This window comes from Colobus angolensis, unplaced genomic scaffold, assembly GCF_000951035.1.
Source record: "Colobus angolensis palliatus isolate OR3802 unplaced genomic scaffold, Cang.pa_1.0 Scaffold344, whole genome shotgun sequence".
Taxonomy (NCBI): Eukaryota; Metazoa; Chordata; class Mammalia; order Primates; family Cercopithecidae; genus Colobus; species Colobus angolensis.
In genome coordinates, this window is record NW_012116755.1 from 1,168,858 (window position 1) to 1,183,031 (window position 14,174).

General features: G+C 44.8%; 2 protein-coding genes across 3 annotated transcripts in view; one reads left to right on the plus strand and one right to left on the minus strand.

Annotated features, from left to right (window-relative positions):
- Positions 1-889, minus strand: part of KIAA1143 (KIAA1143 ortholog) — an 8,706-nt gene extending 7,817 nt beyond the window's left edge. The window contains exon 1 of one of the 2 annotated variants that reach the window (XM_011952640.1): positions 718-889. In XM_011952640.1, coding sequence (XP_011808030.1) covers positions 718-825 — 108 coding nt within the window. In that variant the 5' untranslated portion in view covers positions 826-889. The remainder of the gene's footprint in view (positions 1-717) is intronic. The other variant, XM_011952643.1, reaches the window with a different exon arrangement.
- Positions 890-933: 44 nt separating this feature from the next.
- The window catches only part of KIF15 (kinesin family member 15), a 105,019-nt gene continuing 91,778 nt past the window's right edge, over positions 934-14,174 (plus strand). The window contains 3 exon segments of the mRNA XM_011952691.1: positions 934-1,101; positions 12,512-12,554; positions 13,390-13,573. Coding sequence (XP_011808081.1) covers positions 1,083-1,101; positions 12,512-12,554; positions 13,390-13,573 — 246 coding nt within the window. The 5' untranslated portion in view covers positions 934-1,082.

Genomic DNA, 14,174 nt, shown 5'->3' on the forward strand with positions numbered 1-14,174 from the left:
GGTTCACGCCATTCTCCTGCCTCAGCCTCCTGAGTAGCTGGGACTACAGGCGCCCGCCACCACGCCCAGATAATTTTTTATATTTTTGGTAGAGACGGGGTTTCGCCGTGTTAGCCAGGATGGTCTCGATCTCCTGACCTCGCGATCCGCCTGCCTCGGCCTTGGCCTCCCAAAGTGCTGGGATTACAGGCGTGAGCCACTGTGCCCGACCTTCTCTCTATATTTTTAAAATTTTTTTTTTTAACTTAACAAAGCATAGAAACAGATTCAGGACATTCCTCCGAAGACGTTCCAGACTCGAGTCCTAGGACACGGTTGGGGCAGGGGTCATTTGATCGAGTGGCCTGTGTCCTTATCTGGAATACGGGACGACGCTGTAACTAAGTCACCCTGCGAACTCACAGCTTTTGAGGTAAACAAGAGAGAAAGAAGAGACAAGAAAGTGATCTTTCTTTACCATCTACCAAGGACCAGGCGGTTTATATGTAAGGTCATTTTCAGGAAAACAGTAGCTCTCTGAAACCTACAGAGCTTCCTGGGCGTAGGGGTCTGTAGTCGCCTGAAAAGAACCAGGCTGCGGGTCCGAGTTCCACCGGAATTGGTGCCGAGCGCGGGTGAAAAGAGGGACCCGACAGCACCCACCCTCCAAGTAGAAGCAAAAGTTGAAAGTGGCGGGCTGGCCGCGCTTCCGAAGTAACACGACTGGCGAGGGCTCACCTTAGTCTCTATGGTGGGTCCCTCCCTGTAGCCGACCCGTTCCTTGAAGCGGGCCAGAAACGCTGGCTCGGCTGGCCGTACGTACGATACCTGGTTCCGCTTGCTCATGGTAGCTCTAGGTAAAGACAGGTTCCGCGACCGATTCGCAACGATACAGAGGCGCTTAGCTGTGACGTCAACTGGACCACGCCCCTGATGCGTAGGCCGGGCAACATGGCGGCCTCCATTCGGGCGTCAACGTCGGATACAAGCGCCAAATTCAAATTCGCGGCCATTTTGAGCGGGCGGAATTCAGTCGCGCGCGGCGCAGTCGGGAGGTGGAGGCATCGGCTGCATTGTTCCCGGGACCGAGGGGTGAGGGCGCTATGGCACCCGGCTGCAAAAGTAAGTCTGGACCCCAGACTTCGTTACCCTATCTTTGCCCCCCAATACACCTGTGAAAAGATGGCAACCTCGGACCGCCCGCAAGGTTCTTGCTGGGCATGAACTGCAGAAGCTGAGTGACCGGCGGGGGCGTTTCGGAATCCCTCTCTGTCGCTGAAAGACAATACGCTAGCCGAAAAGGTCATCCCTTCCTTCTGTGTCCTGTGCGCATGCTAGGAGTCTGGCGCAGTTGTAGGCGCTCGGGATGGGCAGTGGACCTGCCATTCTTCCCTTTCTTTCCCTCAGTTCTGCTGTTTCTTCGCAGGCCTCTTCCCACATCCCGACCAGGGCTACCTCTCTAGATATCCTTGTTTCAGGATCGGCTTTTGCTCCCACCAGCTTCTGCGTATTTCCACATTTCTGACCTTCCTATAGGGAAGAGTTTATTTATATTCCAAACACTTCTTTCTCTTTTTTCCTTAAGTAAATGGAATGTTAAAACACAGATGTCAGCAATGTCTGTGTTCTCACAGTCTCTATTTTCACTTAAAGGAGACCCGTCCGATTTCTTTCTCTTTTTCACGGAGGAGAGCACTGTCATTTTTGCTTATGATAAACCCTACAGTTTTCACTAATGTAGTCTTTTGCTGTGGCTGTGTACGTGCGCCGCTTCTTCCATTGCTACATCTCTTAAGGAGTCTTGTTTTTGTAAACCTGATTATGAGCTGATTTAATGGGATCTTTGTGAGTGGTGTGAATGGTAATGAGGAGAGGTCTAGATCAGATGATTAAGAATTTATGAACTTCTGTCATTTGAGCTTTCCAACAGCGTTAATGTTTCTACCTTTCTGTCAATTATAGTTGTTTTTGATGGGTTTGCTGTTTCAGTAACCTTTTAGGTCGATCGCACCTTTATTGGAACACCTCTTTATGCTACCTTTTTCCATCTAAAATACTTCTTTTCCTTCATCATTTTCAGTATTCAAGGACTATGAGCTCACAGAATGGTACCTTATTGGAGAGAAATGTTCATCCTGCTTTCTGAACAATCATACTGTTTGTTCTTTGTTTCCACCTTATGGATCTGGACTCAAGCAAAAAAAATTGATGCCTGTTAAATAAGTAAAGTATCTGCTTATTTAATGAGATATATGTATGTGACTAAGGGCTCTTGTCTGAGAACCAAATTTGAGAGCCTTTCCTAAAGTGGTGGGAGCACTCCCCTTTATGATAGTGGTGATGCCATGGGGAACTTTTCCACTCCCTTAAGTTTGTTGGCAAAATTGAGGTTGATGACTTCCCAGGTAAAGTGCTTCTTGCTTTCCCAGCAGCCTAGAGACCTGGAGCATGAAGTGGGAACACATGGGAGAAGAGACCCATGCAGTGGTCTTTACAACTTTTACTTTGTGCCCTGAAGGCTTTATTTTTATTTTTATTTTTTTTGAGACAGAGTCTCGCTGTGTCACCAGGTTGGAGTGCAGTGATGCAATATCGTCTCACTGCAGCCTACACCTCCCGTGTTCAAGAGATTCTCCTGCCTCAGCCTCCCGAGTAGCTGGGATTACAGGCACGTGCCACCATGCCCAGCTAATTTTTTTATTTTTAGTAGAGCCGGGGTTTCACCATGTTGGCCAGGATGGTCTTGATCTCCTGACCTCATGATTTGCCCACCTTGGCCTCCCAAAGTTTTGGGATTACAGGTGTGAGCCACAACACCCGGCCCCATGAAGGCTATCTCTAGTGACATTGACACCATGAGTTGCTGACTGTGAAATCAGAGAAATGAAAAAGTGAAATATACAATTCCCTTTCTTTTTTTTTTTTTTAAAACAGTGTTGCTCTGTCACCCAGGCTGGAGTGCATTGGCACAATCTTGGCTCACTGCAGTCTCCGCCTCCTGGGTTCAAGCAGTACTTGTGCCTCAGCCTCAGAGTAGGAGATCTGGATTTAGCATGCCTTTGTTCAAATCCTAGCACTTCTCAGTGATGGTTCCTTAGATCTCAATTAGAAATAATGCCAGAACTATCTACATTTGTGTAGTTTTAAATTTCACTTTATCTCACTATTTGCTCATTAACTTTGCTTCTTTTTTTATTAAGTAAACATTTTACTTTGGGTTCCTTTTAAGATTTACCAGAAAGTTCCACATAAGCGCAGATCAGTGTCCATCTAATTAGTTTCCATCTGATCAGTTACAGAGATCCCTGCAGAGATGAAGAGCTGGCAGCCTACCTTCTGGGGCTTCTTATTGTTGTTTGCTTGTGTATTTGCTTAGCAACTGGCTGAATCAATTTAGTGAAGTCTATTTCCCTCCTATACTGTTAAGCCTTTGATATTGCTCCTCAGGAAAGCACAGCTTTGGATATGCCCACCTTTATCCTGGGATCACAGTGGTTTTGGTAGGGATCTCTTTCCATAACTGTACACAGCTGTGAAACTCCAGTAGTTGTTAGCTGATTGCTCTATTGTTTTTTAACAATGTCCTAGGGCATAAGTTGTCTTACAAACTACTTCAATTCTTGCTCCATTGAAGGAGTAGTTTCTGAGGTTGTCTTTTGTATTTCTTGTGACTCCACTGTAGCTACTCCTAGTTGTCTTATATCCCCATTGTCTTCTGGCAAGCGAACAGGCCTACAATTTAGCTTGTATCTTGAATGTCTTCCTAATTACTTTCACTAAAACCTACACTGTTCCTGAGAGTGCCCTTAGGTTTGAACTTCTTTCCCCCACACCCCACCCCGAGACGGAGTCTCGCTCTGTCACCTAGGCTGTACGGCAGTGGCGTGGTCTCGGCTCACTGCAACCTCCACCTCCTGAATTCAAGCGATTCTCCTGCCCCAGCCTCCCAAGTAGCTAAGATTACAGGCATGTGCCACCATGCCCAGCTAATTTTTGTTTTGTATTTTTAGTAGAGAGATGGGGTTTCGCTATGTTGGTCAGGCTGGTCTCGAACTCCTGACCTCAAATGATCTGCCTGCCTTGGCTCCCAAAGTGCTGGGATTACAGGCATGAGCTACGTTTGAACTAGCCACGTTTGAACTTCTCTATGCTCTGTTGCAAATGAATTCAGCTCATTTGGGAAGAGAATAGGATTTATCTGTTTATGGGCTGATTCTTCGTCTAGGCAAAATCTCTGAGCCTGGGCACTAGAGTTGGGGATAGGGATAATGGCAGTCTTGTCTCTGAGTAATACCTTTTCTAGTTGCTGAGCATTTTGTGGGGAGGGTGGGGAGTGCAGCAGCCTCGGGTCTTCTAGACTTTCCTTGTGTGGAACCACTGCCTAATGAGTTGGGACAAGGATGATCAGGGCCCCAGTGTTCTCAGCATGCAGTTGCAAGATGAGGGCTGGGTGGGAGAAGAGAGAGCCCTCACCTCTCAACCACACTTGTCTAGGACTTTATCTCAGCATCAGGTAGCTAGCTGGAGACACAATGATACACTGACATCCTGCTACTCTGTGGAAGACACCCCTGCAATTAGGAGCTGGAGGGGGATCCTGTTTCTTGGCTGCTGCAATCTACAGTGGAGTGTTTGCCTTGCTGAGATGGGAGGAAGAGAGCAATCTTGGTTCAAATAACACAGGACCACCTTTCTTGATGAATTTTCATAAATGTTCTTGAATGGATATTTCTTTGTTTGCTGTTTGCCTTTGGGAACATTTCCAGAGGCTTTAATTTTCTTTTCTTTTTTTTTTTGAGATGGAGTCTCACTCGGTCGCCCAGGTTGGAGTGCATTGGTGTGATCTCGGCTCACTGCAAGCTCTGCCTCCTGGGTTCACGCCATTCTCCTGCCACAGTCTCCTGGGTAGCTGGGACTACAGGTGCATACCACCACGCCTGGCTAATTTTTTGTATTTTTAGTAGAGATGGGGTTTCACCATGTTAGCCAGAATGGTCTCAATCTCCTGACCTCGTGATCCACCCACCTCGGCCTCCCAAAGTGTTTCATCGTGTTAGCCAGGATGGTCTCGATCTCCTGACCTCGTGATCCACCCACCTCGGCCTCCCAAAGTGCTGGGATTACAGGTGTGAGCCACTGCGCCCCGCCAATATTCTTTTTTTAAATTTCACCAGTTTCACTGGGGAGTGGGTCAGTGGAGTTCCTTATAACGTCATGTCAGAAGTCAATCTCTGACTTCTTTTTTAACAGAATTATTCTGCCGCTAGGTTGAGAAAAGATGGGAGTGGGGCAGAAAGAGAAGCAGAGAGACTGTTGTAATAACACAATAAAGAGATGTTGCTGGCTTGGTTCTACACTGTGGCAGTGGATTTAGCAAGAAGCTGTTGGATTGTGGGTATATTTTGAAATTAGAGCCAAAGCTTTGCTGAGATTGGATATGAAGAGTGAGAAAGAACAGGGTCAGGGATGACTACATGGGTTTTGGCCTAAGCAACTGGAAAGATGGAGTTAACGGAGATATAGAAACACATTTGGGGTAGAGGTGGGGTGTTCAGGAGCTCAGTTTTGTACACATTAAATTTGATTCATTGCCCACTGCATATCCAGTTAGAGATATCAAATAGGTAATAAGTTGTAAGAGTGTGGAGCTCAGGAGAGCAGTCCAGGAAGAAGGTTTAAATTTGTGAATCATCAGTTTATACCTAGTATTTAAAAACAGGCCAGGCATGGTGACTCTGGTGACAGAGCGAGACTCCATCTCAAAAAAAAAAAAAAAAGAAAGAACCATTGATGCAGGATATTTTGCTCCTTAGCTCAGCTAAAATCCAGGTTCTTGTTGCATGCCCAGGAAAAATCAGGCATGCGGACACATTGAAAGATGAGGAGAGTGGAATTTATTAAAAGGAGGCTCTCAGTGAAAAAAAGTGTGTCCTGCCAACAAGCTGCCACCTCACAGATTGAATACCAGGTCACCACACACCAGCTGAAGAGGCCAGGCTTCTCCCCCTGTGTAAGGTGCAAATTCCCAGTAGCTCCACCCCATTCTCTGAGTGCGCATGTGGGCCCTTAGTCTGAGCCACTCCACATTGATTTATTTTCCTTACTGCGTGTGTGTTAAGGGACAGAATTTTTCAATGACCTGGGAGGTGTTTGGCTGTCTCCTGTCTCTATCATTCCCCCTTCTAAAGAGTACATCTAACTGCCCTTAGAATAAAGATAAGAACAAAGACACTGTTTCCTGCTGACAGGGGGTGCTGTACTGGGAAAATGGCAGTCAGATCTCCCTAAGAGGCTGATCTGAGGGTTCCTGGCAAAAGGGACCATCATCTGAGGCTCCAGTTGCACGACTGGAGTTTGATAGCCTGAAGGCAAGAAGAGAGAAGCTGGGTTATTAGAAAACATGTATCAAAACAAAACAAGGATGGGGGAAGGACAGCTTGAAAATCCCGAGACCCTTTTCTGGTTTGCACAGGGAGAGGGAGGCCAAAAGCCCGATTGGTTAAAAAAAACTTTCACCCTTTTGCCGGCATGTCAGTCTTCTGGGTTCCCTTCCCCCAAGCCCAATCCTAAACCAATCTCAAGTTTAAGGTTTGGGAAATTAACTTTTCGCAGTTTAGAGGATGGATTCGAGGGGAGTGTCCTGTAGTAAGGAGACACAATTACCTATCTGTGAAGAGAGGACACAATAGGAAAAGGAAAAAAGAAGGTGTTTTCTTCGAAGGAGTCCCAGGGGTTCAGGATGCATTCAAAAAGGGGACAGACTGAAGATGAATGGCTATCCATCAAGAAAGAGGGGAGCAGGTGTCCCTGGTTCCTTTCTCTTCCTAGCGAATACCCAGGGGGGGTGAGGGAGGGAGAAAGCGAGGTGTCCCTTTTTATTTCTTCTGTCCTTTTATCCCCAAGACCCGGTGACCATCACAGGGTGCTACCCATGGATGTCAAAGCGACTTTCCCCCATGTTAACAGGGGGGTCTAGGAGGTGGAAATATCCACTCTTACCCACATATGCCCTATCTCCCCTGCTGTCAGTAGCCTTCAAGTTCTCTAGACCTCATTTATGTCATGGATACTAGCATGATGTTTATCCATGAAACAGGAGGCTTGGCTTAATTGGCAGGAATTAGTCTTGCTCACCTGTGCTGTGCTTTTTAACTTCTGTTACCATCTGCCTCTGGATCCCTCAGATCCAGTTTGTTTTTTTTTTTTTTTTCTTAGGGACCTGATGTTTGGAATTGAGTGTGGAACCAAAAATGTGTCTCAGGGGTTGTATGGACTCCTTATCATAAGCTGAATGCTAAGGTGAAGCTGTGGAAGTGAGTCCTCCTCCAAGGGAAAGAAAAGGATGTCCTGTGTCACACCCAGATAACTGGTGGCTATGGTTATGTTTGCTAAGATTTGGGTGCATGGAGCTTGGCTATGGTTAGCTCCCTTGGTCTTACTTTCCCAAAAAGGAAAGCTCTGGATGACAGGCACCCTATTTATTCCCACCACCTAGCAGGATTTGCAGGATAATTGCTCAGGACTAGAATATAGATTCAGATTTTTACATTACCCGTCCCCCTTTGTTCCTTCTGGGCTATAGTCGGAGATCTCTGGTTGGATCACAGGAATAAGCCGGGTTAGTTTTTAAACAAACTAGGCAAAAAACTTGAAAACAACTAGTGGGTCTAGAATTTAGTGATAAGTTTTGAAACGTAATTTTTCTCTCTCCAGTCCTCATTTTTCTTAACAACAAACCATGATAGGACTGAGTTGTTTGCAAAATAGATTTTAGTCTTATACTTGGCTTGATTATTTGCATGAAGTGCAGCAAGAATTATTTTTACAGTGGACTTTTAGATTGACTTTGATGGAACTCTATTCCACAAGGAATCTCAGATAGGACTTTCTAAAGCCAAGCCCAGCCATGGATTTGTACCCTCATATACCTGTGAGTTGGGTAAACTCCTCTCTTCTTGAGGTCCCAAGAGCATAGGGTTCCTGGGCCTGTTAAAAAGTGACACTTTTTACTCACCACAGATTAGGAACCATGTATGGGGACTGTGTAGGCAAGGTATGAGGCCAGTTTTCCCAAGGAGCTTTTATCAGCTCTGCAAGTCAAGCTTGACTCCTTAAAGGGAAGCATACCCTTCCAGTCAAAGGCCTTGGCAAAACAACTAGTGTCTTCAGTTGTGTCCTGTTGCAAAGAAAATGGACTCTTATTGCACTGATGCAAACAACTATATTGTCATAAGTTAAGAATACTCACAACTAGTTTCCAAATTCTGGAGAAGCCAGGCAGAGAGAGAGAGAGAGACAAACATGCTCCAAATTTTGTTCACAGGAGTATACCTTACTCAATTATTAAAGGCTGTAAAATAGTTCAAAATAGTTTCCTTGACTCTGAAAAACAAAACAAGGATTGGCAATGTTCCAAGCAAAAGTCAAAAAGATTACTTCAGTTTTGTATTCATTAAGTCCATCCAGTTAACTCTTGTTTAGCTTGATATTCATGAACATTTCAACTCTTCATGAGTCCTGTTTGTTTTTTCTTTATTCTAATGTCACAATCTCCAAAGTTATCAGAAACCTGCATTTGAGAGCACCTATGAAAGTTCTATGGCTGATTATAAACCATCTTTTGAAGAGGATGAAAACAAGACAATAATTATCTGTGAATAACAAAATGTCCAGGGTAGTTACAGTCAGAAACAGAATTGACAAATACATTTGGTTATCTCTGTGGTTTATAATAACATAACAACCTTAATTGTGATTGATAGCATATACTCCTGATGGGGCCCTAAGATAATTTCTGATGGCCTGGGACTCCTTGGAAAAAACAGAAAAGGCACCACAGATTCCATTTTGATGGTCAGACACTAGAATTTTAGAAATCCCATACAGTTTTGGAACATATATTAATATTATTCCCTAAAATAAAACCTGAAGAAGATTAAACATTATTTTGGCAATCTCATGTACCTAACTAAACATGTCAGGTAATCTGTTTACCTCTCTTCTGGATGTGCCAGGGGCCCTCTGTAGCATCCAAAAGCCAGGTGTCAGGAAAGATAATTTTGAAACTGAAGTTTGATTTTGGGAAGCCTGTTGAATATGTTAGAGGTTTAAAACATTTGATTTTTATGAAATAGAATTCCAGATTACCATAAGTTATTTATTTTGCCAAAATGATGGCTCAGAAATTTTAAAAAGCAAAAACCTTTTATGAAAACCCTTTACAGATTTAGCTGAAGAGCAGATTGGTGCCTTAAGAGACCCTTGTTGTGCTTTTATTTTAATGCTCAATTTACAGAAAAGCCATGTAAATACCCTTTTGAATTTAATCAGTATATTCACACAAGGAATTTTTTTTGCAAGATTAATTTTTACAATCCTTCCACTACTTGTTTAAACATTTAGCTTTATCTTATCTAATTCAAAACAGTCCTTTAACCCTAGGCAAAAATGTACATTTTGATGACATCTGAATTTTACCAATGATTTTTAAGGCTGTTTTTATTTTTCAAAGATTAAAGTCATGTGAACTAAACGGTACCACAGCTCTTCTTTCTTTGAAGAAATATTTGATATAAGTGCTTATTTTCCTTTAGGCCAATTAATTAGAACTCTTGTTTATAGAGATCACACACACAACACATACATAACTACACAGGCAGAAGAAGATCCAGTAGCTATAAGATTTTCTGTTCACCAGTTTCATAACTGGACAGTTAGCGTCTGAGTGGGGCCCTTTAAGAGCAGGGCTAGGATGGCCGGGCGCGGTGGCTCAAGCCTGTAATCCCAGCACTTTGGGAGGCCGAGACGGGCAGATCACGAGGTCAGGAGATTGAGACCATCTTGGCTAACACGGTGAAACCCCGTCTCTACTAAAAAAAAAAATACAAAAAACTAGCCGGGCGAGGTGGCGGGCGCCTGTAGTCCCAGCTACTCGGGAGGCTGAGGCAGGAGAATGGCGTGAACCCGGGAGGCGGAGCTTGCAGTGAACTGAGATCTGGCCACTGCACTCCAGCCTGGGCGACAGAGCTAGACTCCGTCTCAAAAAAAAAAAAAAAAAGAGAGAGCAGGGCTAGGAAAACATGTAGTTTCTAGGGCCTAGTAAACAGATATAGCCAGAAGACAAAAACAGATTTTGAGAGGGATCCATCCACCTCCAATTCCTGAGGCTCCAATAGGAAAACAAAGGTCTCTCCCAAAATGGAATCCTGGAGCCTTTTCTGTTTTCCCCAAGGAGTGTCAGGTCATCAGAAATTATCTTAGGGCCCCTCATGCATGCATTAAGAGTGGCAAGACAAAAAAGAGAAAAAGAATTCAGTTAACTGAGAAAAAAACCTTTTCCCAGCAAAATAAGATCCAAGAAGAGAAAAACACAAAGGCCTTTTAAATATACTTATAACTTGGATATCCACTTTCAATTAAGCTGAGCGCTTTTTAAGAAAATCCTTTTAAGTCCCTTATTACCCGACGTTAGCCATGTAAAGTGGCCAGTATTTCTGAATTCCAAACTTTACCAAAGGTAACCTCCCAAGTGCTCAGAGAAAGGAAAATGCAAGGTGGTTCATGGAGGGGAAGAGAATCAACAAATGGCTAAGGTCACACAGATATCAAACCAGAAAGGACTCATTCCTTAAGCCAGGATTGAACCCAAGCCACCATTGTAAAATGGCAGAGGCTAAAACAAAGTACTGGGTACGTGGTTACAGGCCACGCTTCCAAGGACGTAAAACAAGATGGAGGCCTGCAGCAAAGTTTGCCATTGACCAGTTTGCCGGATGGTTTGAACCGTGGACCTATGGAGTCCTAGGCCGGCATCCCATCCTAAGGTACCCCTCTTTCTGACAGAGCCATACAGAAAGACATGGAAAGCACACCAGCTTGGCTACAGCTTAAGACCAACCTCACAAATCCTTTTTCAGAATTGAAACCTTACAGAGAATATAAACAGTGATAGTTGGGGTCTTGGCCTAGTAAAACATCTTCAAAAAAAAAAACGTCTCGCACATAAAAGTTAATCCCTGGTGGAAAAAAGGAAAAAAGCTTAAATGCAGGGCTTGAAAGATGCCTGAAGGAAGAACCTGTTATTCTTATGCGAATAAGTTTCTGCAGCAGGGAGAGAAATCTTTAATTGCTCTTTCTTCCCTGGGGCTTGGACCTAGCTGGGCCCCTTGGCTAGGGGAGGGGAAGACTCTATGGGCATGTGGTGGGGAACCCTAGCCAGCCAGTCAAGTGGGGTCCTTGGGCCATGCACCCCAGCCCCACTTGGGAGGGGAGGAATGCAAGGAGCTGCCACTCGCCCATCCATCCTACGCATGAGCCTGCAGCCATTGGGTTCCGGGTAGAACACCCCCAGTATTGTAAAAGAAAAGATAGGTGCTATTACAGTCTCAAAAAAAGAAGGAAAATGCCACAGAAAGTCTGGGCTGGGTTGGAATGAGGCCAACATTCCCTACCCTGAGAGTGATGGGGGGTAGAAGGGGGGCACAGTTTCCTTTACCCTCAGAAGAAGTCCGAGGACAATAAGGCTCAGAAACGAGAGAGAAAAAGACTTTTTCGTTCACATTTTTTTTTTTTTTTTTTTGAGGCGGAGTCTCGCTCTGTCGCCCGGACTGGAGTGCAGTGGCCGGATCTCAGCTCACTGCAAGCTCCGCCTCCTGGGTTTACGCCATTCTCCTGCCTCAGCCTCCCGAGTAGCTGGGACTACAGGTGCCCGCCACCTCGCCCGGCTAGTTTTTGTATTTTTAGTAGAGACGGGGTTTCACCGTGTTAGCCAGGATGGTCTCGATCTCCTGACCTTGTGATCCGCCCGTCTCGGCCTCCCAAAGTGCTGGGATTACAGGCTTGAGCCACCGCGCCCGGCCTTCGTTCACATTTTATTCACCTACCTTTACTCATGTCCTTATACAGGCCGCCAAAATGATGCAGGATTTTTTCTCCTTAGCTCAGCTAAAATCCAGATTCTTGTCTCATGACCAGGAAAAATTAGGCACACAGATACATTGAAAGGTGAGGAGAGCAGAATTTATCAAAAGAAAGCTCTCAATGAAAAAATGGAGGTCCTGCCAACAGGCTTCCACCTCACGGATTGAATACCAGGCCACAACCAGCTGAAGAGGCCAGGCTTCTCTCCCTGCATAAGGCACAAATTCCCACTGGTTCCACCCCATTCTCCCAGTGTGCATATGGGCCCTTAGTCTGAGCCACTCCGCATTGATTTATTTCCCTTACTGTACATGTGTTGAGGGATGGAATTTTTCACTGTGGTTATGTTAGGCAAGCCCCCTGTGCACAATGACCTGGATGGCCTTTGGCTGTCTCCTGTCTCTTATCACCATGACACTAGGTGTTATAACCAGTAACAGGTTGGGATAGAATGGGAATAGGATCAAGGCCTCAGCTGTGGAGCACCACATTGTTAATGTCAGGGATCTGAGGAGGCTGAATATAGTAGGCAACGCAGGAGCATGTTAGAGAAGAATAGGATTTCCATATTACAATTTAAATGACCTTTAATGACTTTTTATTTTTATTCCAGCTGAGTTACGCAGTGTGACAAATGGTCAGTCTAACCAAACAAGGTAAGAAAAAAAATATTCTTGATGAGCTCCCAAAGGACTAGGGATTGAATATTTTTAAAACAACCATTTAGCTTAGTAAAGAGTACTTATTTCAAAATTTAACTTAGTCCTCAACCAGCTGGAAATGTGAGAAAATCGCATATTCCCTCTGCCCTCTCACTTTCCAGGCAAAATAATAGAATCAGTAGCATAATTCTCCTTGGGAATGCCTTACTTATTATTGCTAGTAAGAGGGAAATGAGAGACAAGCACTACTTACTCCATGAAATGAACTCACACTCCCTTTGAGTTCAAGTAAAGGGTTGTGAAGGTGCCTGTTGTGAAGTAAATCAGTAAAAGGAATGGGTCATGTGAGACTCTTTAAAAAGAGATAAATTTGGCCGGGTGCAGGGGCTCATGCCAGTAATCCCAGCACTTTGGGAGGCCAAGGTGGGCAGATAACTTGAGGTCAGGAGTTCAAGACAAGCCTGACCAATATGGTGAAACCCCGTCTCTACTACAAGTACAAAAATTAGCTGGGTGTGATGGCAGGTCCCTGTAATCCCAGCTACTTGGACGGCTGAGGCAGGTGAATCACTTGAACCCGGGAGGTGGAGGTTGCAGTGAGCCAAGACTGTACCATTGCACTCCAGCCTGGGCAACAAGAACAAAACTCTCCATCTCAAAAAACAAACAAGAAAAAAAGAGGTAAATTTGTATGGGGTATGTCTTCAGCTTTGTTGGAGAAACTCATTATAGAAACATTAGAGGCAATATGAGACTTGGATCCTTTTTCAGTTTTCTTTCTTCTTCAATAAACTGCACTGCTACTTTTTTTTTTTTTTTTTGTCTTTAGTAATGAAGGTGATGCTATCAAAGTTTTTGTGCGAATTCGTCCTCCTACAGAAAGATCTGGGTCAGCTGATGGAGAGCAGAACTTATGCTTATCTGTGCTCTCCTCCACGAGTCTCCGGCTGCACTCCAACCCTGAGCCCAAGACCTTCATGTTTGATCATGTTGCTGATGTGGATACCACTCAGGTAATGATAATTGGAAACTTAACTTTTTTTTTTTTTTTTTTTTTTTGAGATGGAGTCTCACTCTGTCACCAGGCTGGAATGCAGTGGCATGATCTCGGCTTACTGCAACCTCCACCTCCAGGTTTCAAGCAATTCTTCTGCCTCAGCCTCCAAAGTAGCTAGGACTACAGGTGCACACCACCATGCCTAGCTAATTTTTGTATTTTTAGTGGAGAAGGGGTTTCACCACGTTGGCCAGGATGGTCTTGATCTCTTGACCTCGTGATCTGCCTGCCTTAGCCTCCCAAAGTGCTGGGATTACAGGTGTGAGACACCTTGCCTGGCTGGAAACTTTACTTTTTACCTGGAACAGGTAGGCCTTCATTAGCTCTAAGAATTTCATTTCTTGGCCAGGTGCGGTGGCTCATGCCTGTAATCCCAGCACCTTGGGAGGCCGAGGTGGTCGAATCACGAGGTCAGGAGATTGAGATCATCCTGGCTAACACAGTGAAACCCTGTCTGTACTAAAAATATAGAAAATTAGCTGGGTGTGGTGGTGGGCACCTGTAGTCCCAGCTACTTAGGAGGCTGAGGCAGGAGAATGGCATGAACCCAGGAGGCG